Source organism: Peromyscus eremicus, chromosome 8a, assembly GCF_949786415.1.
Source record: "Peromyscus eremicus chromosome 8a, PerEre_H2_v1, whole genome shotgun sequence".
Lineage (NCBI taxonomy): Eukaryota > Metazoa > Chordata > Mammalia > Rodentia > Cricetidae > Peromyscus > Peromyscus eremicus.
In genome coordinates this window covers 485,322-512,355 of record NC_081423.1, presented here as the reverse complement: position 1 = coordinate 512,355, position 27,034 = coordinate 485,322, and the positions used below count along the sequence as shown (strand labels likewise).

Here is a 27,034-nt window from a genome sequence, read left to right as displayed (position 1 = left end):
ATTTTGGGCTGGAGAGATGGCTCAGCTATTAAAGGCTATGCTCACAACCAAAAAAAAAAGACTCCATTTTACTTTCTCTACAAACTAGGCCAAGGGCTGGAGAGATGGCCAGTGGTTCTTCCAGAGGCTGGAGTGGTGGTGGTGGTGGTGGGTGTTCTATTCTGAGTGTCCAAATGGCTTAGAGTAGTCTGTTGAGTCCAGTCCAGGGGGATCTGACACCTTTTTTGGCCTCCCTGGGCACTGCACACATAGTATATGAAGGAGACCACCCCCTTTCACACAGCAGAGGTTCTTTCCAGGACCCCGGATTAGGCACAAACCACACCCAAGCACCTGTTTTCACAGAAAGATCCTTTACTAAAGGGGAAGGAAAGTTTAAGTGGCTGCTTTCTGACTCAGGTAGAAAAACAGCAGCAGGTGTGATTTTTAAGAGGAGAAAAAGGGGGGACAGTCTGTGTTAGAATGGGCTAGAATTGGGCATGTTAATTAGGTGAATCAAAGGGGGATTTCGATTTCTAGACTTTAATACTTTGATAGCTGGACCTTGATAGTCAGCCTCAGGAGGAGGAAGTGGCCAAATAAAGGAATAGACCTTGATGTCTAACTTTAGGAATGTAATCTACCAGTTCTTTAGCGAGGCAAAGGGAATTGGGTAGAAGAGCAAGGCCTGCCAGAGCCACATGCTCAAGTGGACTAGTGTCCCTTCAGTACACAGGCATACATGCAGCCAAAGCACCCATACACAATACATAAATAAATTAAAAAACAAAACAAAACAAAACAAAATGTCAGCCAAGGAGAGGATGGATGGGTGAATGGAAGCACAATTTAATCTTTCCAGAAAAATGTTTCCAGGCCTGGAGAGATGGTTCAGTGGTAAACCAGCGGCTGTACAAGCCTGACAACCTGAGTTCAGATTCCCAAAACCCTTGTGAAAAGCCAGAAATAGCACAGTTGTCTAATCTCAGTATGCCTACAGGTGATGGAAGGCTGAAGGCATTGGACGGGCTAACCTGGTGTTATCAGAAGTGTTGAGACCTTATCTCACACAAAATGAAAGGCAAGGACCAACATCTGAGATTGTCCTCTGAACCCCCTATCCCCCTCCTTCAGCTTTCAAATTTCTCTTATGCACTCAGGGGGGCTAGGAGGATCATGTGTTTGAGAGAAGCCTAAGCTACATAGGAAGAGCCTATCTGCAACAACAAAGCCAGAAGAAAAGAAAGAAGAAATTTATTATGAAAAGATACAATTTCCTAAATACCCCGTTAATTTTACTTATTCCGTGTGTGTGTGTGTGTGTGTGTGTGTGTGTGTGTGTGTGTGAGAGAGAGAGAGAGAGAGAGAGAGAGAGGAAGAGAGAGAGACAGAGACAGAGAGACAGAGACAGAGAGAGACAGAGACAGAGAGAGAGATAGAGAGACTCTGTATAGCCCTGGCAGTCCTGGAGCTCACTTTGTAGACCAGACTGGCCTTGAACTCACAGAGATCTGCCTGCCTCTGCCTCCTGAGTGCTGGGATTACAAGTGTGTGCCACCAACTTCTGCTGGCCCAAACTTCTGTTCTTAATAAGACCTTATTATTATTTCAGGGCTTTAAGGAGAAATTTGAAAATTGTCAACCATGTAGTTAAAATGGGTTGATTGATATCATTTGGGAAGGATCCATACAGACACATTTCTACCTTACACTTTTGCTTATAAACTGGGTGCTGATTCCCGCCCAGCATCCTCACAGAGTGGTATAAATCAAGTAAAATTCTGAAGGTAGCAGGAAAAGGTTTTCATGGTTGGTATTTGAAAATTTCCTGAAAAATACTGAGGGAGGGGCAGGGGGCACTGGAGAAACGGCTCAGCAGTTAAGAGCACTGTCTACTCTTCCAGAAGACCCAGGTTCAGTTCCCAGCATGTACATGGAGGCTCATAACCATCTGCAACTCGTTTCTGCAGAATCCAATGTCCTCTGGCTTCTGCAGTTGTCAGGCATGCATGTGGTGTATATACACATAGACAACACACCCATACAAAGTAAAGATAAATAAACATGAACACACTTTGGTACTTTCCTCAGTTTGGTATAAGCAGTGGGGTTCCTGTGTGGTTCTATGAGTGCTTTTAAGGAACTATCGAGTAATCACCGTAGAATTAGAGATAGGCCACCCTAACGGGAGGCAGGAGGTGGGAGGCATTACTTGTGTAGCCCACAAGCAGAACACTGTAAGAGTAAAAAAACAAAACAACAACAACAAAAAAAATCGTGGGTCTGAAGCTCCTTTTGTTAGCTACAAATCGAAATACCTTGGGCAACTTACTAGATTTCCTGTAGCTTTATTTTCTCATCTTTTAAACAACTACAGGAGGCTGGGGACATAGCTAGGTGGTACAGTGCTTGTCTAACATGCCCAAGGCCCTAGGTTCAAGCTCAGAATTGTAAGATAATGATGCCTTTCTGTGGCTCATCAGTCTCTCAAAGAATAAAATTTGGCAGCTGAAATTGTGTATCTCTTTACTGTGTTAGGCCTTTGAGATTAGACTTTTTGGTTTATTCACCGGTTGTAAGATTACCTTGTGCCTAACAGTACTCAATAGATACATTAGTGAACAACTGGAGTTGCTTAATGTCAAGAATTAGCAGGGCCTAAGATCCCAGCAAAAAAAATAAATAAATAAAATAAATAAGGCTGAGGCAAGATGCTCAGGAATTGGAGGCCAGCCCAGGCTACAAAGGAAAAAACAAAAACAGAGGGCTGAGATATGATTCAGTTGGAGGAGCACTTACCTAATATACCTGGAACCTTGCTTCCATTCCCAGCACCTCATAAAATCCTCCAGGTGGCACACACCCACACCCATAATTCCGACTTGGGAGGTGGGGCAAGACTACAAAACTTCAAGGTCCGCCACACAGCAAGTTAGAGGCCAGTCTGGACTTAGCATTGTTCCTGAGACACATGGTCATTTAACTAATGCACATATTGTAGATACTATTTACAAAGCACTGCACAAAGTGTTTTACAACTTATTTAGCCATGAGCAAAACCCCATTTTATCCACGAGCAATTTAATACCTTGTTCCAGTATCAAGGGGGGAAGAGGTAGAATTCAGACAATTCTTCTACACTAAATTATGCTGTCTCAGAAGAAGCTATTGTTAAAGATTCTATTTGGGGTGTAAAGTTGTGGGACGAAAAAGTGCCCTGTAGCCTGGGCGAAAGTTTGTTGTTTTCTATGCCAGTTTTGTCTCTGTGCATTCTAGAGTAGTATAGCATTTCTGGATTTGGGTAGGGTGCTTTCAAGTGTAATCCGATACCAGCTAATCCTAAAGCCCCGGGTTCTCCGACCAACTGCACCTTTGTCTCTTCGCAAGAGCGGATATTTGTAACCAGTGTGAAGGAGAGGCGTGCGGGTATTCCTGGGTGCGTGGTACCACGTGCACGGAGCCGCCTGAAGGCCCTCTTCACACCGGCCTTCCGGGCCAGCAGCCCGCACCTCCCGCGCCCCCTCCCGCCCGGCACCACCATAGCTTGGTGGCGACGCGCCCGGGCCTAGAAGGAAAAGTTTCCAAACCTCGCTTCTCGGCGCTGATTGGCCGAGCCCGACGCGTCCTGGGCGCGGCAGCCAATGAGAGGCACGGGCCGCGAGGTGCGGACCCGGCTGGGATCGCGGTCAAGCCCTGTTGGCCTGCGCCGTGCCGGAATCGTCGCCGCCTGGGCGGGGTAAGTGGAGCCAGGTTGCGGGCCGAGGGCCCCCAAGCCCGCAGCACCCAGCGGACGAGTCCTCCCAGGCCTGACCCCAGCTTTCAGCCTTCCATCTGTGAGCTCCACCTCTCCCCCTGGCCAACTCTGTTCCTCTTCTGCTGGCTGCTTCCCTTCCTCAAGCCCGGCGCTTTTCCTGCCCCTTCATCCCACAGTCGTCGGGTCCCCAACTGCTGCCGCATGGGTACCGGCCTGTGTCCAGCCTCCCCCACAGCGCCTCTTGGGTCTCGGCTGCCGGACGTTTCAAATTTCTCTAGACATCACTTTGGATCAGATAAACTTTATCCGATAAAGGGTGAGAGCGCTTACCCCACACCTTGAATGTTGGCCCAGCTCACCTACCCCTTTGAGGTCGTGGGTAACCCAGAGTCACCTTGGCTTTGGAGCGACTTTGTCTTCCCCAAGTCATCTTGGTTTTGTGCCAGGCTGTGCATCCTCCTGCTTTTTAACCTTCCTCGACTTACCTGATAAAGAAGAAGCCTTTTGCCGCGGGTGGGGGTTTGTAATTTTCTCTGCCACCTGTGTCTGTGTATTGTGTGCTAGGATAACCTCTTAGGATTGGGACGGGTGCTTTTGAAGTACAATCTGACTCCAAACCTGAGGTTATCTTAACCATTCACCCCTCCTCCCCAACACACTGGTATTCAACCAGTTTTGAGATTTAAGTAATTCCTTTTACAACGTTCCGTATGGAGTTAAATACCTGTGGCCAACCAACCCTCTTGAAGTCGCAGGGGCGACTTTTATATTTTACTTCGACTTGGTTAATAGTTTTCTAACTTGATTTACCCTGTGTGGATATTATTTTTCCTTCCAAAGTGTGTTCTACCTTAGAACTTGTGAACTTGATGAGATTAAACCCCCTTTTCTTCAGAGGGAATTTTCTAGTGTGAGCCTCTACAGCCTGCATTGGGGTTGCACCAGTGTTGTGATGGAAATGCTTGATATATATAGCCCAACTCTCAGTGGGTGTTAAACAAATGATTGAAAAGACCTGGAGGGGGGCCCAGACCACAGTGGGAAGATTGCCTGGCACCTTGATCAGTAGAATGAAATGACCTCTGAACAATAGTTACTCTGTTTTTATTCTTATTCACATATAAGCCCGTCCCCCACCCCCACCCCCTAGGGCTCTCTCTATTCCTGAGCTACATCCTTAGCCCACCAAGTGTAAACCTTTAAAATTTCAAATGCAACCATATTCTCAACTCAAAAACACAGTTCTCACCTTAACAGAATAATAGTTCGTTCTTGAACCCAATGTGAATGACAGTGGCCCAAGAGCACAGATTCCAGTTTCCTCAAACACCATGTTTCACTGTTGGTTGTGTGAGATCTTACTGGCTACAGAACAAAAAGTAGTAAGTTAAGGTGTTTACCAAACACAAGATAATTGTGCTCTGATCTGCAACATTTTAACTCTACATTATCTTCAAGTTCAGTTATTTGGTTTGTAGAATCTTTAACATAGGTGCAGCCAGCCTGTCTTCCTTCCTTCCTTCCTTCCTTCCTTCCCTTCCTTCCCTTCCTTCCCTTCCCTTCCCTTCCCTTCCTGAAACTTGAGTTCACAATATGTTTGCTGTAAATTGTATTTTTTTAGTTTCTTTTACCAAAAAGTCCATTGTAAAGAAGTATGTCAGGTAGAAGTACTTAAGCTCAGTGCCTGTTGTAGCCCCACTGTGGCACTTAACTCCAGTCCCTTTCTATCCCTGCTGCAGAGAGGGCGAAAGCAGTTACTGTAATGCTTTTCTACTGTAGTGCATACAGTTCTTATTTAACTGTATAATTAAAGTTATAGTTTCGAGTTGTCCTCTGCTGGTAGTTCTCCATGTTAGAGAATGGTAAGGACATGTCTTTGCATGTCTCTGTACTTAAGCTTGAGGACAGAAGCTAGGCTTACTGCCTCTTGATGTGTTTCACAACAGTGACATCATTTCTGTAAATGCACACCATATTCCCATCATCATACAGGTTATGTGTGAATATTTGCCTCCTTCTTTCTTTTCCCTGCCTCTCCCTTTCAGCTTTTGTGTTTGTTTTGAGACAGGGGTTTCCTGTGTATCCTTGGCTGTTCTAGAACTTGCTCTGTAGACCAGGCTGGTCTTGAGCTCACAGAGATCTACCTGCCTTTGCCTCCCGAGTGCTGGGATTAAAGATATGATCATTCTCCACTTGCTTTTTTGACAATTTTATACATTGTGGTCATACTCAGCACTCCACTCTCTCTTCGATCCCCACCCCTCAAATTCCCATTCCACTTTCATGGTTTTTTTTTTTTTTTTTTTTTTTTTTTTTTTTTTTTTTTTTTTTTTTTTTTTTTTTTTGTGATGCACTGGTTTAACTAGGGCCAACTGAGTCTCCACCTTCTTTTTTGAGACATGGTCTCAGTGAATCTGGAGCTCGCTATTTGGCTAGACTGGCTGGCCAGCACGCTCTGAGGATCCTCTTGTTTCTACCACACAAACCTCCAGCACTGGGAGTATAGCCTAGCTTTTTACGTGAGTGTTGGGGGTTGAAACACAGGTCCTCATGCTGTGTGGCAGACCCTACCCACTGAGCCATCTCCCCAGCCCACTCCCTGGCCCCCATCTCTTTGCCAGGTCTCACTGTGTTGCCAGGTTGGTTTCAAATCCCTGACTTGGGCTGCAGCTCTCCTTTCTTGGTCTCCCAAATGGCACCACTGCACCAGGAGCCTGGTATTTTAAGGATCCCTGAACTCTGTTCTTCTCCCTTCACCTTTATTCTGACTTTTTTTTTCTATACACCTTTTTTTTTTTTCTTTTTTTTTTTTTTTTCCTGGATCTCTGCAGAAGATCACCATTTTACACCTTGGCCCTCCTCAGCCAGCCACACCACCAGGATGAACTTTTGAGTTGAAGAATCCATCTGTCACTCTCCTCAGAGTGCTCCAGTGGCTCCTTGTGGCAGCCAAGCATTCCTCCCTTTCTCTTCTTTTTGTCCTTTTTCCCTTTTATCTTTCTCTGTGGCCCAGGTTAGTTTAGGATCTCTCCTTTCTCCTGCCTCAGCTTCTCAAGTGTTGGGATTACAGGTGTCTACCACTACACACAAATGTGTTTGAAAAGTTGGCTGTGACTTAGCCCCTGGGTTTTAATCTGTGCTGCTCTTTCTCATCCTCTACTGTCAGCCTTCTGGACTTCCTCAACTCCCCCACAGCCTGGCTACTCCTCTACTGTTTATGTGTTTAGTGTCCTCCTTTCCTCCTCAATCTGCTTTCCTATTCTGGTTTTCTTTGAGATGGGGTCCCAGACTGGCCTTGAACTTGCAACCTTCTTGCCTCAGCTTCCTGAGTGTTGGGATTCCAGGAGTACAGTGCCCAACACTTTCCCATTTCACATGCTACTCATGGGTCACCTTCCTAGGAAGCCAACCTTGACTTCCAGGTTGAATTTTGGACTCCCTGTGTTCTCAGATACTGCAGGAATGCATATCACAGTGCGCTGGTGGCTTCTCAGGGACACATCCATGTCTAAACTCACCAAAGTATGCACTCCACAGCTAGGCCATTTGTTGTGGGTCAGCATCCTGTACAGAGTTCTGTCCCTGTGCTCACCCAGGGCTTTGCAGGAATTTACATGTAACTTGCATCTCCTTCCCCAACAAGTCCCCTTGAGAGGAGCAGGAATCTAGAAGATACCGTATTTGGACCTGAGGGTCCTATGCTAGGTACTGAATGTGGGGGCATATATATAAGCCCTGGGCTGTAACGGGATAGGCTACTTTTTATTTAGTTTTAGTTTTTGAGAAAGCATTTTTTTTCCATTTGATCTAGCATGAAGTTCAGGGCTTTTACATTTATTTATTTATTTATTTATTTTTATTAAAGACCATCTGTTTATCCAGAAGTCACTAATGATTTTTAAACTTTTCTCATAGACATCATGTCACAGGAAGAGTGAGCTCCTGCCCATTTTACCATGGAGGACTCTGGAAAGACTTTTGGATCAGAGGAGGAAGAAACAAACTATTGGAGAGACCTGGCCATGACCTACAAGCAGAGGTCAGTCCTGCAGTGTCCTTCACTGCTTCCTACTGGGAGGATGGTGGCTGCCACTTCTGTAGGCCTCTCATGTGATGCTCTGAAGCCAACAGTACTGACCCAGGAAGAAACTAGGATCACCTTGCTCTACAGAGGCCCCTAAGCCTTAGGGAAGGCAGACAGTCTGCCTAAGGCAACAGCTGTGAGAGGTAGAGTTGGGATGTTAACTACAAACACCTGAGGCACCTAACCATCCTAACATCTCATTGTATATTCTGGATGGGTCTATCTATTCCTGGATGTCCGGTCTTTTGTAGGGGAGAAGATTTACCTGTGTCTATCAAAATAGACTGTTGCTGGAAAGATGGTTCGAGGTTAAGAGCACTTGTTGCTTTTGCAGAGGATCCAGGGTTAAGTCCCAGCACCCACATGGTTGGTGCCTTACAACCATCCTTAACTCCAGTTCCTGGGGATCTGATACCTTCTTCTGACCTCCTTGGGCACCAGGCATGCAGGCAAAACACTCATACACATAAAATAAAATTGAGAAAAAGGTAGGCTTACTTTAAAGTTTGAAACTGGTGTTTCAGTGCACATATCTATCGTGTGTGTGTGTGTGTGTGTGTGTGTGTGTGTGTGTGTGTGTGTTTGGGGTTCAGCACTATGTAGTTCAGACTAGCCTTGAATTCTTGAGCCTCTGGCCTCAGCTTCCCGAATGTTAAGATTACAGTTGAGTGCTTCAATGCTAGCTCTAACAAACTGTCTTCTTGTCCATAAAGTGGGAATAACGGTGGCTGAATAAAGTCATGATCCACACACATCACTGCGGCACAAATATCCAGCATCATTAATTCTGTGATAAATACATTTGCAAACCTGCTACAGGGCAGAGAGTACACAGGAGGAACTCCGAGAATTTCAGGAAGGAAGCCGGGAATACGAAGCTGAATTGGAGACTCAGCTGCAGCAGATTGAAATCAGGAACCGGGACCTCCTGTCAGAGAATAACCGCCTTCGAATGGAGTTAGAGACTGTGAAGGTGAGGGGCACGGGAACATGTCTACAGGTAGGGATGGCTTTGTGGCAGGCAGATGTCATATGGCTGAAGCAGCAGTCATGTAGGGTGAAGTGACCGCACCCAGGCCACTTCAGGTGTCTTTGTCATCGCTCTTTCTGCCCTAGTGGTGGAAATCTGTGGAAAGCAAGTCACACACATGGCCTACAGCCCTTCTTGGTGGTGGTCTGTACTGATTTCACAAGAGACGTGGTAAGGAGAGCTCGTCAGAGGCCACAGTGTCATTAGAATTGCAGATTCTTGAGACTGAGTCAGTAGCCCAGGCTCACTGTGACCAGACCTGAACTTACTATGTAGCTGAGGGTGGACTTGAACTCCTGATCCCCTTGCATTCACCTCCTAAGTCCTAGGATTAAAGGTAAGTGCCATCATGCCTGGCTTTAGAATGGCTGGTTCTTGTATATTACAGGGTAAAATGTGGTATCTCTTAGTGACACGTGGCTATTGAAATGAAAGCTAATGAGGAAAAAAATAATTCAACACTAGCCACAGTTCAAGTGCTCTATAGCCACAGTGACTCATGGGTTTCACTTCTGGACACAGATCACAGAATATCTTCTAGAACATTCTGTTGGGCCATGCCAGTCATAAGCTGGTTTATTAACTGGTTCTACTTGGACCTCTTGTCTGTGGTTTTATTTTTTTATGGATTTAGTTACCAGTGATCAAACAAAATCCAAAAATATTAAATGGGAAATCTCAGACAAATTTATACATTTTCAATAACTTTTATTATGATGTAATGTTAATAATCATTCTGTTTTATAATTGTTAACTTTTTTTTTTTTTGAGACAGGGTTTCTCTGTGTAGCCCTGGCTGTCCTGGAAATTGCTCTGTAGACCAGGCTGGCCTTGAACTCAGAGATCCACCTGCCTCTGCCTCCCAAGTGCTGAGATTAAAGGGATGCATCACCACTACCTGGCTATTGTTAATTTCTTACTTTGTAAGCTAAGCTTTATCATAGGCAAACATGGGAATAACAAAGCATGTATAGGGTTTGGTCATGTCTGAAGTTTTGGGGGATGTAGCAGAATGTCTTAGAATGTGTCCTTTCACATAAAGAGCAGGCACTGTGTTGCTTGAGAATGGACATTGTTGTGAGGGGCTGAGCTTACTTCCGGCTTTCATCTGCCAGAAACAAATAGCACTCCCAACTTCTGAGGTTGGGACAGCCAAAAATACTTCTGGGCTGTCGAGATGGTTCAGCTGGTAGAGGTGCCTGCCATCAAGCCTGATGCCCTGAGCTAAGAGTCACATGGTAAAGGAAGAGAACTGATGACTGCAAGTTGTTTTCTGGCCTCTGTATCCCTGGGAGTGGGGTCTCTCCTTCCATCATGTGGGTCCCAGGGATCTAGCTTAGGTCATCAGGCTTAGCAGCAGTTGCTTATTTCATCAGCTCAGTTTCAAGGTTTAAAAAATATGTATGTAAAGGCCGGGTGGTAGTAGCACACACCTTTTATCCCAGCACTCGGGAGACAGAGCCAGGCAGATCTCTGTGAGTTTGAGGCCAGCCTGGTCTACAGAGTGAGATCCAGGATAGGCACCAAAACTACACAGAAAAACCCTGTCTGGAAAACAAACAACCAAACAAAAAAATGTATTTAAGGGGCCTGGAGAGATGGCTCAGAGGTTAAGAGCACTGGCTGCTCTTTCAGAGGTCCTGAGTTCAATTTCCAACAACCACATGGTTCTCACAACCATCTATAATGAGATCTCGTGCCCTCTTCTGTTGTACAGGCATGCATGTAGACAGGACACTATATACATAATAAATAAATAATATATATATATATAATATCAAAAGCTAAAATTTATGAAGCTTCCCAGAAAAAAATCAGAATTTCTAACTTCCTTTGAGAGATGGAGACCTGGCTTCACAAGGCCTGCATTGTCCACACCAATGAATAGGTGAGCCCATCCTGTCCTGGTCACTGTATCATGATACCAAAGACTGTCTCTTGCTCCTTGTCCTGTGTAGGGTCCAAATTTCTTGTTGACCCTGGAAGTATTTTCATTTGACCCTTGAAACAGGCAATGAAGAATCCTTCCATTTCTCACATTGAAGAGGCCTAAGGGCTGGAAGCTGTGAGGAGGAAGGTTTATGGCATGAACAATGGCTGGGGGAACCCTAAGAGGCCTTTTATAGGGCTGCATACATACCCTTCAGTTACTGTATGTGCTTCAAGACTTACCCTTGAGCTTGCAGAAAACCTCTTCATTACAACCTCTGGCCAGAGGCATGAAGCTCAGCACAGAGGCTGAGGGAAGAAACACTGTGCAGAGAGCCTGCCACCTGTAATTGCCTATCAATCACCTATGGCAGATGGGTCAGCTGTTTGTCAACCTTGACTTCAGCAGCCTGTGAGGCATCAAACAGCATTTACTGAGGTCTCCATCAGCTGACAGCTTTTTACAGTCAGTCCCAGATGAAAGCTCAGTGAGATAGCAATTTTCATGTCCCACATTCAAATATCTGAATCTATGCAGGCAGAGGTTCTGGGTCTCCACATCTTCCTGGGATTGAGGTTAATGATCTAGGATCCAGTTTCTTTTTGTTTAAGTGCAGATACTTGCTCTCTGATGCTTGCCAGGAAACCCCAGCAGCCTTAGGATATTGAAGGCCCCTTCCTGTTGTCATCCTGCAAATCAATTAACAGCCACTTTGGTCATTCTTTTGTGGGGGTTCTTACCCCCCTTCTCAGGCATGGGCAGTATGACATCACCTCCTGGCACATCTGACTGATTCTCATAATAGCTTTGTTTCTTGAATCTAGTCAGGAAGAGGAGCTAGCCTTTTATTTATTTAAACTTTCTTGATGGCCTGCATGGAATGTTTAGTATTCTTGCTTTAACAGTACATGCTCTGATGGCCCTGATCTTGGCTGTTATTTGTTGCAGCTCAACCTTGGGCCAGGTAAGTAACTGAATCTTAGTTTCCGTATCTCTCACGGGGGGATCAGATGAGTTCACATATTATAGCCCAAAGGCCGGCACACAGTAACCCATGAGGTTACTGTGTCATCTGGACTGTTCCTTGCTCTGGGAAAGCACTGGCCAGTCAACTTGAGCTTTTTTTCCTTACACTGATGGGGAGTGTCTTGAATCAGAAAGTTAGGATGGTTGTCATACTAAGTATCTGATGTCTCCTTTTGTGAGATAAAAGCAGCTAATGTCATTCTTGCTATTTTGCTCAAGTACAGTGCTCATGAGTGAAGCAGGGTCATATTAAGTTGTAGTTGAGGCCTAGGCGAGTGCACGTGGCTTCCTTTGGCTATGGACACCTTGAATGAAGGTTGTTGGGTACTGAAAGGACAAGGTGAGAGAGGTCAGGATGACAAGTGCTGAGAGGATTAGCAGGCACATGGTTGGGAAAGTTAGGGCATGCATACTTTGAATGACTGTCACTTACCCCAGCATCTTCTGTTGTCCTGGCTAGTTTTATGTTAACTTGATACAAGCTGGAGTCATCTGAAAGGAGGGAACCTTGAATGAGAAAATGTTGCTGTAAGACCTGACTGTAGGGGTTGGGGATTTAGCTCAGTGATAGAGCGCTTGCCTAGCAAGCACAAGGCCCTGGGTTTGGTCCTCAGCTCTGAAAGAAAAAACAAAAAGATCTGACTGTAGCATTTTTTAAGTTAGTGATTGATGGGAGAGGGCCCAGCCCATTGTGGGTGGTGCCATCCCTGCGCTGGTTCTAGGTTTTATAAAAACGCAGACTGTGCAAGCCATGGGGAGCAAGCCAGTAAGCAGCACTCCTCCATGGCCTCTGCATCAGCTTCTGCCTTCAGGATCCTGCCCCATTTTAATTCCTGTCCTGACCTCTTTTGATATGGAAATGTAAGCCAAATAAACTCTTTCCTCCCCAAATTGCTTTAGTCATTGTGTTTCATCACAGCAATAGTAACCTTAACTAGGACAACTGCTTCTTACCCGAAATTTCATGTCTGTGGAAAGAAGGTTCTGTTGACTGAGCTTAGGGGCTGGGAGAGGAAGCCTGGAGCTGCCTTGCAGGATGGGTGTGAAGGGATAATGCAGGGACCTGAAAATGAAGGGAGAGACATTCCTTAGGATGTTGAAGTCATGCTGAGGATGTGCCTCAGCTGGAGACTGAGAATACTTACCTAGCACACATGAAGCCCTGGGTTTGATCCCCACCATTGCATAACTGGGTGTGGAAGCTCATGCCCATAGTCCTAGCACTTGGGAGGTGGAGGCAGGAAGATTAGTTCAAGATCATTCTTTCCTTCTTGGGTACGTAGCTGGTTTGAGGCCAGTCTAGCATACATGAGACACTCTCTCAAGAAAAGATGAGCTACTGTTGCTGGGGTGGGAAGAACGTAAAGCCATCAAATGTCTTCTACAGGTAGATGGCACTATCCATGTGTGGTGTCCCATATTTGATGTGGTAGTGGGGTGATGATAGGCAAAGGATATGAACATGGATTGTCAAAGTCTTCACTGAGCTGGCTTCCATTCTGTCCTGCAGGAGAAGTTTAAAATGCAGCATTCAGAAGGCTACCGGCAGATCTCAGCCTTGGAGGATGACCTGGCTCAGACAAAAGCCATCAAAGATCAACTGCAGAAATATATCCGGGAACTAGAACAAGCCAATGATGACCTGGAGAGAGCCAAACGGTAGGTGGGGTGAGGAAAGGTTTATGAGGCGGCAAATACAGAGCAAACTCAGAAATGGATCGTGAAGAACTTGGTGCTGAGCAAAACGAAACCCTAATGGATCATGGGCAAGATGGAACATGTTTACTGTTTCTGGTGTTCTTCCCACCTTCCTGAAGATGTGAGTTTCTGTCTGGTTTCTTCTTCCTCCAGTTTGAAAGATTTCTTATAGGTAGGACTACTTATGACAGACTTGTGCTTATCTGAAAATGTCTTTAGTTTGCCTCTGTTCATGAATGTATGTGTGTATGTGTGAATACCCATGTGCAACTGTGAGCATTCTTGTTTGTCAGAGGACAACCTTGAGTATTCGAGGTTCTTTGCTGTTTTTGGTATTTTATTTTTTAGGTGGTCCTGCCACCCAGCTCCCAAATAAATCATACACGGAGGCTTATTCATAATTATAAATGCCCAGCCTTAGCTTGGCTTAGTTTCTAGCCAGCTTTCTTTATCTTAAATTATCCCCATCTACCTTTTGCCTCTGGGCTTTTCCTATTTTCTTGCATAAATCTTACTCTTACTCTGTGGCTTGGTGGTTGTGTAGCTGGGTGGCTAGACTCTGATATCCTCCTTCTTCTTTGGCTCCTCCTCCATCTCTCTTTCCTCCCAGTTTTCTCCTGCTATATATTCTCTCTGCTTGCCAGTCCCGCCTATCCTTTCTTCTGTTTTGGTATTGGCCAGTTCTTTATTAGACCATCAGGTGTTTTACACAGGCACAGCAACACAGGTTCACAGAGTTAAACAAATGCAACATAAACAAAAGTAACACACCTTAAAATAATACATTTCCCCCTTTCTGTCTAAATAAAAATGAAAGGGTTTTAACTTAAACATAGTAAGACTGTATACAATAACAGTTATCAGGTAAGGATTATATTCACAATATCCTCTCCATTTGCAGTTAGCATATTTGAGAAAACAATTCATTATATATCCTATCTTCGTGAATCTAAAATTTTACACCTAATTTACTTTCTATCATAACTAAGGAAAACTGCAACTTTAACTATTTAGTCTTCAACTCTATCAAAGACCCAGAAGGATGTAATATTATCTAACAACAGAGACATTTGGCTGCCTGGACAGTCACCCAAAGTTCCTCTGCAACATTGGGGCATCCATCTCCAGCCTACAGGCCTAGAGTGTCTGGCAGACTCTTCTGTAAAGCAGGAATTTTGAAAGACTGTCCTGCCTTGTTTTGGCAAAGTTCGTCAGTCGCAACGGGCAGTGGTGGTGCACGCCTTTAATCCCCGCAGTCAGGAGGCAGAGGCAGGCGGATCTCTGTGAGTTCGAGGCCAGCCTGGTCTACAAAGTGAGTTCCAGGAAAGGCGCAAAACTACACAGAGAAACCCTGTCTTGAAAAACCGGAAAAAAAAAAAAAGTTCGCCAGTTGCTTTTCTCTGTGTCCTGCAGAATGTCTGGCAGACTCTTCCTTGAAGCAGGAGCCCTGAAGGACCATCCCACCTGTTTTGGCAAACTTTGGCAAGTCTTTTTCCTGTGTGTCCTGCATGTCCAGTCTGCACAGCACATTTTCAGCAGTCAAAAGCAGGAACAATTTCTTTGCTCAGTGGCTAACCTTGCCACAATGAAAGCAAACTCCATAAGGAGTTTCTTCAATGCCCATCATCTTCTCTGAAGTAAATTCGTGCTGCCAGGAACAGATGTGTGTCATTGTCATGAAAAGCCCTAAGTTCACAAAACATTTTAAATGCCATGTTCTATAGTCTTTGAAAGGTTTGAAGACCATCTATCTATCTAAAATATATCTATATGATCTGGAAAGCATACCTAACATATCTACAGTTTTGATTGTTATAAATGACTAACCATTAACCTATGTTTCCTGATTATCCTATTTAGTTTATAATAGCTTTTAAAAACTAGAACTTCACCCTACATTTCCAAATGAACTGCATAGGCACAGTACCTCAAACAAAAATAGAAACATACATACAATATGTTGTAAAACAAAACTAACCTTAAATTTTTTTTCAATATACAAAAATTCTTTAAACAAGAGTAGAAACATATGTACAGTGTAACAAAAATAACTTTAAATTTGTATTAATATATTATATTCCTCTAAATGATAACAAAAATCCATAACCCACCAAATAACAAAAAACCACCCACACCCCCCAATTCTTGGGAATGTGGGTGTAGTTTTCTCCATACTTCTTCCTGCTATCTATGGATGAATTATCTTTAGGGTTCCAGAGAGAAAATTTGAGATAATGACCATGTCCTGGGAAGACCAGCAGTAACCTTTGCTGATAGATGTCACCTGTCAAGTTCAGGCGATCTTGCTTGATCAAACCTGATCCATATTAACTCTGAAGGAATCCACAGCCTCTCATCTATGGAAACAAAACTCCAAAGCATTTTTGATTTCCATTTGATAAATATATTTTTAACTTCTTTTTTAAAGTTAAGGCATTTCTAAAATATCTAGGTTCAATTTATCAGTGCAGTTCACAATCCCATGTGTCCAAAGGATAGAAGCAGCTATCCTTTGCTTCTCAATAGTCAAAAAATTCAAAATCAACACATACAGGATCCAGACTACATGTGTATTTCCCATCTTATATAGCTTCTTCTCTTTTATATTACTTTACTTCTCTCTTTGAAGACTCTTATTTTATAAACCATTTTTTTTTCTATGACTATACCCTTTTTCTTTTCTTAAGCCTATGCCCATTGTTAAACACACTCTAACCTTTTAGAGATTTTTCCATCTGGATCTCTCTTAGTGCGTATCTCTTGGATCTCTTTTAGTGTGTATCTATAGTCTCTCTTGACCACATTAGCAAACTTTTAAGCTGCTAACACACACCTGGATCCTCCGTGAGTGGCTCTCAGTTTGCTCTGCCCACTTCTCGGAGCAGGGTGGGGGGTGGGGGGTGAAAGCCAAGCATGAAACTCCAGGCCTTTGGGAGGTGTGTCTGACCAGGAACTGCATTCCACCTTCCTAGAGCTCTAGAATGCCGATGCTTGCACTGTGGCATGCGTTTTTACTTAGTTTTTTGTTCCTACTTAACATCTTAGCTGTTCAAGGGCTCAGTGACTGGCAGAAACTGTCTGGCCGAAACTCTTTTTTTTTTTTTTTTTTTTTTTTGATTTTTCGAGACAGGGTTTCTCTGTGTAGCTTTGCGCCTTTCCTGGAACTCACTTGGTAGCCCAGGCTGGCCTCGAACTCACAGAGATCCGCCTGGCTCTGCCTCCTGAGTGCTGGGATTAAAGACATGCGCCACCACCGCCCGGCCTGGCCGAAACTCTTAAAGGAGCTGTATCCCCTTTTTTTGTTGTTGTTCAGCTTTCTCAGGCTCTAGATGGATATACAAGAGCCCCTAGTTGGTACACCAATTTGTTGTTGGGGGCTTTTTCTCTTTTGGGGGGGCCCACTACCCAGCTCCCAGATAAATCACACACGGAGGATTATTCTTTTTTTTTTTTCTTTTTTTCTTTTTTTTCTTTTTTTGGTTTTTCGAGACAGGGTTTCTCTGTGTAGCTTTGCGCCTTTCCTGGAACTCACTTGGTAGCCCAGGCTGGCCTCGAACTCACAGAGATCCGCCTGGTTCTGCCTCCCGAGTGCTGGGATTAAAGGCGTGCGCCACCACCGCCCGGCTGGATTATTCTTAATTATAAATGCCCAGCCTTAGCTTGGCTTAGTTTCTAGCCAGCTTTTGTTAACCTAGATTAGCCCATCTACCTTTTGCCTCTGGGCTTTTTCTATTCTCTTTCTTCCTTAAATCTTACTCTTACTCTGTGGCTTGGTGGTTGTGTAGCTGGGTGGCTCTACTCTGATGTCCTCCTTCTTCTCTGGCTGCTAGATCCTCCTCTCCTCCCAGATTTCTCCCTCTATATATTCTCTCTGCCTGCCAGCCCCGCCTGTCCTTTCTCCTGCCTTACTATTGGCCAGTTCTTTATTAGACCATCAGGATTTTACACAGGCACAGTAACAACGGGTTCACAGAGTTAAACAAATGCAACATAAACAAAAGTTACACACCTTAAAATAATATTCTACTACTGTCCTTGTCTTCCATCTTAGACTTAGAGTCTTTCTTTTTGTTTTGCCCCTGTGTATGTCAGCCTAACTGGTGTGAGCTTTCAGAGATGTTCCTGCCTTCTGTTTCCACCCACTATCTCTCTGTAGGAGAGCTGAGACTGCAGACTCTCTCACTAACAGGTCTGGCTTTTACATAGGTTCTGGAGATTAGAACTCAGGTCTTCACACTGTGAGACACTCTCGTCCAAGTATTGACAAGTTTCTGCTGTGCCTGAAGATAACGGCTTCTCATCTATATATATTTTTTGTGACAGGGTTTCTCTGTGTAACAGCTCTGGCTGTCCTGGAACTCACTCAGTAGAACAGGCTGGGTTTGAACTCACAGAGATCTACTTGTGTCTGCCTCCAACTGCTGGGATTAAAGGAGTGTATCACCACCACCCTGCTTTTCACCTTTATTATGTTTACTTATTTCTCCTTGTGGTTAGAATATGATGCCAGTCCAGTTCGGTTTTCTTCAGATGGATACACACTATTTATTTGGCCTTTCATCATTTCCTCTAGGGTTTGAACTCAGCTCCACTGCATGTTAATTTTTTTATTTATCCTGGCATCTATTTCTGGATTTATATTTGGTTCAGTCTATAGTTATGGTATGTGTCCTGGATAGTTCTATGTCAACTTGACACAAGCTAAAGTCATTTTAGAAGAGAGGACCTCAGTTAAGAAAATGTCTCCATAGGGCTGTAGGCAAGCCTGTAGGACATTTTCTTAATTAGTGATTAATGGGGGAGGGCCCAGCCCATGATGGGTGGTGCTATCCCTGACCTGCTGGTCATAGGTCCTATAAGAAAACAGGCTGAGCAAGCTGTGGGGAACAAGCCAGTAAGCAGCTCCACTCCATGGCCTCTACATCAGCTCCTGCCTCCAGGATCTTGCCCTGTTTGAGCTCCCATCCTGACTTTCTTCAGTGATGAACAGAGATGTGGAAATGTAAGCCAAATAAACACTTCCTTCTCAAGTTACTTTTGGTCATGATGTTACATCACAGTAATAGTAACTCTTACTAAGACAGTATGTGAAGCCACATTCTGAATCAAGCCACTGTCATTTCCACACATATATTTTTGATCAAAAGCAAGTCATGTGATCACACTTGCCCCGCCTGCAGGGCTTCAACGGGTTCTCGACTAACCTAAGGACAGAATGATAGAGACAGGAGATACAAGGAAATACACCAAGTCTAGATTCTGATCAAGGTGCAACTTTATTTTTCTCCAAGAGGGTTTATATAGTTCCTGCAGGGTGGGGGGAGCAAGAAGCTGTCATCTGCATAAGGTGGGACAAGCTAACAGGATGTTTGTATAGGATGTTTACAGGGTGAAAGGGTCAAGGGCTCTGCCTCAATGTCCTGTTGCTAGGCAACCTGACTGTAAGATGATCTAGTTCCCTGTCTTATGGGGGGGGGGTCTGTATTTTTCTACTAACTAGAGATTCTATCCTTGTCCCTGACATCTCCCCCTTCTTAGTAATCAATCTAAGGGCCAACATGAACCAGGTTCGAATGGTCTAAAAGGAGGGCTCTGAAAGAGGCTTTGCATGGAGGATTACAGAGGCCCTGTCCCTTTAAAGGTTGTGAAAAAAGGTCCAAGAGGAAATGTCTCTCCAGACTCAAGCACCACGGGCGTCCCCATAGTGCAGGAATCAATGGACCGTGCAGTTTTTTGAGGGAGCGGAAATGGGTAAGCGCAAGGCTGTTACTGCACAACCGCTATGCAACAGGGCATATAATCCAGGCTCTCGGGATTTGGGGGTACCATGGTCCCCAGCCTGTGCAGTCCCAGCTGCACTCCAATCATGCCTTGAGTGAGCCTTTTTCCCACACACAGGTGCAGCCTCCCCCGAGTGAAGGGGTCTGTGTGGGGCATCTCTCGTCAGGGGAAATTTCAACCCTGGAGTCCTGCATATCAAAGCAGTGGTAATGAACCTGGATCTGCCTGGCTGGCAGGTCTGTTATTTGGCTTTGGATGAACCCAGTGAGCCAGGAAAGTGCCCATGGCCCAAAGGCAAGGACCAGGAGCAGGCCTACAACAGGTCCTAGGAGGGAGGAAAGAAGGGTTGTTAGCTAAGGGAAGTTGGAAAACCAATTCTGGAACCATCCAAGCTCTTATTCTCCTTTTTCTCTTTTTCTAGTCCTTTTCTAACCTACCATACTGACTAACCCGGTGTGGTCTGTAAAGAAGCAACATTCCTCTTTGAGCCCAGTACAAAGAACACCCTGTTGTAGAAAGAGGAGATCCAGGCCTCTCCTGTTCTGTAAAACTACCTCAGCTAGGGAGGGAAGGGATGACTCGAGGGCAGAAATTCCCTCTTCGAATTTGGGCAATATCCTCGTCTATGGACAGTCAAAGCTCAGATTAATGTTGGTTGGACAGGACCAGAGAGGCAATTCTTGTGCCTGTTCCCGTCAAGGCAGTCATCTCAGTGCGGCTTCTCTTCCTAGAGATCTAGGAATCGATCTGAGGAATAATAGGTTAGTCTAGGTGGAAGGGACCTAAGTACCCTGAGTGGCATCTCTGGTGCTACCATGTTTGCTGTGCTACCTGCCAGCCACAGGCTGTGTCAAGCTGGCCTAACACGGCTATGACCGCCTGTGACACCAAGGCCAGCAGGACAAGCCTTTCTGACACCTTGGATGAAAATTCAGCACTGCCCTTGGAAACATGACCCCTGCTGTCAGACTGGATTTGTGACAAGCAGTGTCCCTGCTTAGCCCAGAATGTGATTGACTATGGGACTTGTATACTGTGTGAAAGGTCTCAAACACAGTTTGCTGTAAAGTTCCCACTGTCCCCCCACAGGAACTCTGAGCAGAGTGATAACAGAGCTAAAGGGCTGGTGGGGGTTGCTGTGGGTGAGGACAACAGCCTGGAGGGCTTGTCGGAGGGACAGCATTTGAAACAGAAGAAGTTTCCTCAGGAGAGGGGCTATCTCTCCTGGGCAAATCAGGTATATTTACAGCTCTAACCAGGCGTTCTGGTAACCATCTGGGAGCAGAGTATATCTGGTCAAGAATGCAGGCCGAACCTCGTCCCCATATAAGGACCAGGTCGGGGCCCTTCCAACGCCCCGTGAGGGGATCTCGCCACATGGCTAGTGGCCGGGTGGCATCTGGAGAAGGGTGCCAGTGCCTGTCAGCGGCAGAGTGCCCTGCAGCATCTAAGGTGAGGAAGTTGAGAACAAACAGAGCATGGCTCAATTGATCTCTGGGGGAGGTAAAATGAAGGTTAGAAGACTTGAGGCGAGCCAACCAGGTCTTTAGGGTCTGGTGGCCTCGTTCTATTATGCCCTGTCCCTGGGGATTGTAAGGTATCCCTGTGGTATGAATAATTTGTAGACTATCACAAAAATTTTTGAAGCCTGTGCTGGTATAAGCAGGGCCATTGTCTGTCTTTATCTTAGCTGGTTTTCCCAAGACAGAAAAGGCAAGAATCAGGTGAAAAAGAACATCCTTTGTGGCTTCCCCAGCATGAGGAGAGGCGAAGATAAAGCCACTAAAGGTATCTATAGAGACATGGATAAATTTTTGTCTGCCGAATTCGGGGCAATGAGTAACATCTGTCTGCCAGATTTGGTTGGGAAGGAGGCCTCAAGGGTTGACTCCCAAGTGTGGGGCAGGGTGAGAAACAACACAAGAGGGACATTGTTTGACAATTTCTCGGGCCTGTTGTTTAGAGATCTTAAAAAGAAGACGGAGGGTCTGAGAATTTAAATGGTGGATCTTAGGGGCAGTTTGGGCCTGTAGGACTGAGCCGACCATGACAGGGAAAGTTAGCCTGGTGGTGGCATCTGCCTGTGCATTGCCATCGGTTAACGGTCCAGGAAGATCACTATGGGCTCTAATGTGGCCTATAAAAATGGGTGTTGGGCTGGAGAGATGGCTCAGAGGTTAAGAGCCCTGGCTGCTCTTCCAGAGGTCCTGAGTTCAATTCCCAGCACCCACATGGTGGCTCACAACCATCTGTAATGTGATCTGGTGCCCTCTCCTGGCCTGCAGGCAGAACACTGTGTACATAATAAAGAAATAAAAAAAAAAAAAAATGGGTGTTGGCGAGTCAGGACAAGCTGTTGAATCTGGGAGAAAAGTGGGGTGGCGTTGGAGGTAGGCCTTATGGCTGGAGAGGTTTCTAACAAGGGGATGGAAAAGGCAATATAGGCACTATCTGTATAGATATTAATAGGTTGATCAGAATAGGTCTGAAAAACCTTTAAAATTGCTGAAAGTTCAACCAACGCTGACCGGAAAGGCGTTAGGAAGGAGGTAGGGCGGCCTTGGGCCACAAAGGCTACAACACCATTAGCGGAACCATCGGTAAAGACTGTAAGTGCACGAGAAATGGGACCAGTTTTTGTAATTTTTGGAAAGATGAAGGGATGTAGCTGGGCAAAATGGAGCAAGGGGTTATCTGGGAGGTGATTATCCAAGGTCCCCATAAAACCTGCCAAGGCAACACCCCACTTATCTAAGGTTTGGAACAAAAACTGGGTTTGATCCTTGGAATAGGGTGTGAGTATGATATCAGGGTCCTTACCAAAATATTGGCGAGAGGTCTGTCGTCCTTTCATAATGAGGCTACCTGTTCGGGGTAGACGGAAATGACTCTCGAAAGGGCAGTGGGCATGTGGACCCAGAGGAGTTTCTTGAGCATGTTGCCAAAAGACTCCTTTGGGTGTGTGTGGTGTGGGCAGAACTATAAAATATAGAGGTATGGCATAGGAAATCTGAAAACAAGACTTTTGGTTAATGGCAATGGCTATCTGAATCAAAGCCTTGTTGGCTGCAGGGGAAAGCACACGGGGTCATGTGGGGTCAGGTGCAGCGAGGAGAAGGTCATCCATGTAATGTAAGATATATATCTGGGGCCAATTAAGTCTGACAGGGTCCACAGCCTGAGCCACGAATTTCTGGCAGAGAGTAGGACTGTTGGCCATGCCCTGGGGTAATACCTTCCATTGGTAGCGAAGCATGGGTCCCTGAAAATTGGGGTGGGGAAGGCTGAATGCAAAGTAGGTTCTGTCCTTGGGGTGCAAGGGAATAGTAAAGAAACAATCTTTAAAGTCAATGACCATCTTGTAAAATTTAGCAGGAATAGCCACAGGCGAAGGCAATCCAGGCTGAAGTGCCCCCATAGGCCTCATTACCTTATTTACTGCCCTTAAGTCTTGAAGGAGCCTCCATTTTTCTGACTTCTTTTTGATAACAAATATAGGCGTATTCCAAGGGGAGTTGGAAGACTCAATGTGGCCAGCCATAAGCTGCTCCTGTACAAGCATAGTGGCGGCCTGTAGCTTTTCTTGAGTAGGGGGCCACTGATCCACCCAGACAGGGGTCTGGGTCATCCAGGTAATTTTGTCTGCATGGGGTACAGGAGGGTCAGTGGCCGCTACTAAAAACCTGAATATCCCAGCCCACGTCTTATCCTCCTTGGGAACGGGCTGAATTGGTTGGACTCTCCCCTGAGCTGCCTTGCCCAAGCCTGTGCCAGGGATATAATTCATCCGTAGCATTTGTTGTGTGACTGTAGAGTTTGGGCTATATAAGATTACTTGCATTTGTGAAAGTATGTCCCTTCCCCAAAGATTAACAGGCAGGCCCGTAACCACAAAAGGAGTGACAGTCCCCTGGTTTCCTTCCTCGTCCTTCCAGGAAAGTGTCCTTGAACTAATTAAAGGATTATTAGACTGACTGATTCCTTTTAAATCAGTGAGGGATGGAACCAGTGGCCAAGCGGACAGCCAGTGAGACTGTGAAATGACTGTGGTGTCTGCCCCTGTATCCAAGATACCCTGAAACTTCTTTCCCTCTATAGTAAGGGTGAGAGTAGGGCGATCCTGAGTAACAGGCTGGACCCAGTAGGCGTCCGTGGAGCCCAATCCAGCTGACCCCTGAGGGGTGTTTGTAATTGAGGGATTATCACAGACAGAGGAGGGTAGAGGAACTAGCTGTGCCAGGCGCATACCTTGAGGAATCGTGACCATGCCGTTTACAGCAGTGGCCAGAATCTTAATTTCACCTGTGAAATCACTATCTATTATGCCAGGGTAGACCTGGACCCCATGGAGGGCCGCAGAAGCACGGCCAAGGACAAGCGCACAAACATTAGGAGGTAAGGGTCCTGTCACCCCTGTAGGGATGACCTGAGCCCCTTCAAGGGAGTTTAATACTGTTTCGGTGGCGGCACACAAGTCCAATCTGGCACTGCCTGGAGTTGCTCTCCGGAGGGAGGAGAATGGAACTGGGGTGGGAGAATTTGTTGAGGCTGGGGAGGCAGGAGGTGAGCGGACCTCAAGGCCCCAGGGTGCGCTCTTGGAGGCATTGGGGCCAGGGGCTGGCCCCTTTGGAAGTTTCCTGGCACCTGCAGAGGAAGGGGCTGGCCGAGATAATTGACTTTTGACCTGCATTCTGTAGACTAATGATGGCCCTTGTTGCAGCGGGGGCAGAGAGTGGAAGGCAGGGGCCTCATAGAAGTGGCCTCCTGGGCCGGGCGGTGGTGGCGCACGCCTTTAATCCCAGCACTCGGGAGGCAGAGCCAGGCGGATCTCTGTGAGTTCGAGGCCAGCCTGGACTACCAAGTGAGTTCCAGGAAAGGCGCAAAGCTACACAGAGAAACTCTGTCTCGAAAAACCAAAAAAAAAAAAAAAAGAAGAAGTGGCCTCCTGAGCCGGCTGGGCTAAGGGCGCGAGGCTGAGACCTTTCTGGGGACATTCCCTAGCGAAATGTCCGGGTTGTTTACAGAAGTAAGAGGTGCAGGCTCCAGGCTGTTGTGAAGCCCTGAGGGCGGCACCTATAGCTGATCCCATGGCATGGGCGGCGCCAACACCTGAACAGAGTCTCACATATTCAGACAGGTCCGCTCTGTTTTTATGAGGGCGGAGGACTTCCTGGCAGGCAGGGTTTGCATTTTCAAAGGCCAAGTGTTTAACAAAGGTGCTTTCTTGTTCGTTCGGCCCAAAAAGTCTCTCAGCTGCATCATATAAGTGAGAGACAAATTCACTAAAAGGTTCATCAGGGCCCTGACGAATCTTTGCTAATGAGGTGGTAGCCGAACCCTTTTGGGGCAGGCATTTCCAGGCCCGGACCCCCGCGTTTTGAATCTGGGCCAGTAGGCCAGGAGGGAATTTTGCCTGTGCTGCATTTGTATCGTAAGGGGGGGGGGGGGGTTGCCGAGGAGTTTCTTTAGTGTCCAAGTTTTTGAGGACGGCTGTTCAATATTTTTTTGAGCAACTTCTCGACAATTTTCTGTAAATTCTGTTTTCCAGAGGACAAAGTCACCCCCAGAAAGAGCCGCACGGGCAAGAAAATACCAGTCATTAGGGGTCAACCAATGTTCGCTCTGGTTTTCCACCAAGGCTAATGTAAAAGGAGCCGTAGGACCATACTGAGCACAGGCAGATTTTAGCTTTTCAACAAGGCGGAAATTTAACTTGTGATAAGTCTGTCCTGGCGGGGGTCCTCTGGTGACGCTCCTCCTCCCCCCTTCCCCCTCCTCATTTTGATCTTCCAAACCCCCTGAGGGGCCGCTCTGGGCGGCCGCCTGGGATGAGTCCCCAGAGGTCTGGCTCCTGGTAACAGGAAATGCCAGGACAGGCTGAGGCTTACTCTTTGATTTACTAGATTTTTGAGATGGTTTTAGCGGACTGGGAGCCACCACTTCAAGGTCAAGATCTTTAAGTTCTTTGTCAAGAGTTTTCAATTCCCTTAAAAGCTCAACATGTTCCCTGCGAGCCTGGAGGGCCTGTCGCAGTGAGCCGAGATCTTGGACAAGGGGAGCCAACTCATCAAGAATAGGCCCGCAAAAATGGGAAGACGGAGAAATATAGGGACGGGGCATTGCCGAAGGGGGAACTGCCGGAGATTTTTGAGGTGGTATTAAAGGGCCCAAGGACTCCTGTGTTAAGGGGAGATTTTTGCAGGGGGGCCAGTCTGGATTATGGTAACGGGCCGCCCCTTTCTCTAGGGAAGCCTCCTCGGTGGGGTCTAGAGGGGAGTTAGAGGTCAAATTATTAACAGAGGGATGAGGATGGGCAAAAGCGGACTCCTGGGGATTCCTAGTTTTAAAAGTTGTGAGCATCCCCTCTTCCATAGAGCGCAGGTCGTGAACCAAGGGACAGACTGAAGGCGGACCATAAAGCGCTGGGGGGGTCTTAGGGCAGGTAGAGGGGGAGCGAAAGGCTTCTTTGAAGATTTTTTCTCCTATATTAATAAGCTCTTGTATGTCAGGGGAATGTTTATAGACCCTAAAAATATCAATAATCAACAAAGGCTTTAAGGTCTTTTTTCTTTACCCTAGTTCCTTGTATCTTGAGGGGCTCATTTAGGCCAGAAATAAATAAATCTTGTGACGAAGTTGCCTGTCCCATGGCTCGTCACTTTCTTACCTGCGTTGTCTCCACCCTCCTCCGGGATCGCGTCCTGTACCGGGCGATTTCAGGGGGATCCAACAACTTCACCAATCCTGGGTCTTCCTCCGGGAGACGATGTTCCTAATCCTCAAGAGGTGGTTTCATCCACGTTGGGCGCCAGTTTGCCCCGCCTGCAGGGCTTCAACGGGTTCTCGACCACCCTAAGGACGGAATGATAGAGACAGGAGATACAAGGAAATACACCAAGTCTAGATTCTGACCAAGGTGCAACTTTATTTTTCTCCAAGAGGGTTTATATAGTTCCTGCAGGGTGGGGGGGAGCAAGAAGCTGTCATCTGCATAAGGTGGGACAAGCTAACAGGATGTTTGTATAGGATGTTTACAGGGTGAAAGGGTCAAGGGCTCTGCCTCAATGTCCTGTTGCTAGGCAACCTGACTGTAAGATGATCTAGTTCCCTGTCTTATGGGGGGGGGGTCTGTATTTTTCCACTAACTAGAGATTCTGTCCTTGTCCCTGACACACACTGAGTCCGAGGGTGAAAGAGTATATTCCATTCACAGTGAGGCTCCAGCAAGGGTGTGGTTGCAGGGACAGATGAAGAATTAGGACCAATAATGCAGTTTCCATGCTGGAAGGTGGTGGCAAATGCCTTTAATCCCAGCACTTGGGAGGCAGAAGCAGGTGGATCTCTGTGAGTTCAAGGCCAGCCTGGTCTACATGAGTTCCAGGACAGCCAGGGCTACACAGAGAAACTCTGTGTTGTATAATCAATCAATCAATCAATCAATCAATCAATGATGCAATTTCCCACAAGAAGTTAGTACATTCCCACAGTTCAAAACTAATGTAGGTGAGAGTAGGACTCCTTCCCTCCCCCACCCCGCCGCCCCCCAGATTTATTCTTTTTGTTGTTGTTTTTTTTCGAGACAGGATTTCTCTGTGTAGCTTTAGGATCTGTCCTGGAACTCACTCTGTAGACCAGGCTGGCCTCGAACTCATATAGATCCGCCTGCCTCTGCCTCCTGAGTGCTGGGATTAAAGGTGTGCACCACCACTGCCTGGCCCAGATTTATTCTTATTATTTTTAAGTATGTGTAAA

The 27,034-nt window shown here is 46.0% G+C and overlaps 1 protein-coding gene across 3 annotated transcripts in view; it reads left to right on the top strand.

Annotated features, from left to right (window-relative positions):
* Positions 1-3,633: 3,633 nt before the first annotated feature.
* The window catches only part of Nde1 (nudE neurodevelopment protein 1), a 39,655-nt gene continuing 16,254 nt past the window's right edge, over positions 3,634-27,034 (top strand). Inside the window, exons 1-4 of one of the 3 annotated variants that reach the window (XM_059269939.1) lie at positions 3,634-3,715; positions 7,649-7,772; positions 8,637-8,790; positions 13,314-13,462. In XM_059269939.1, the coding sequence (XP_059125922.1) occupies positions 7,690-7,772; positions 8,637-8,790; positions 13,314-13,462 (386 nt within the window). In that variant the 5' untranslated portion in view covers positions 3,634-3,715; positions 7,649-7,689. The other 2 variants (XM_059269940.1, XM_059269941.1) reach the window with 2 other exon arrangements.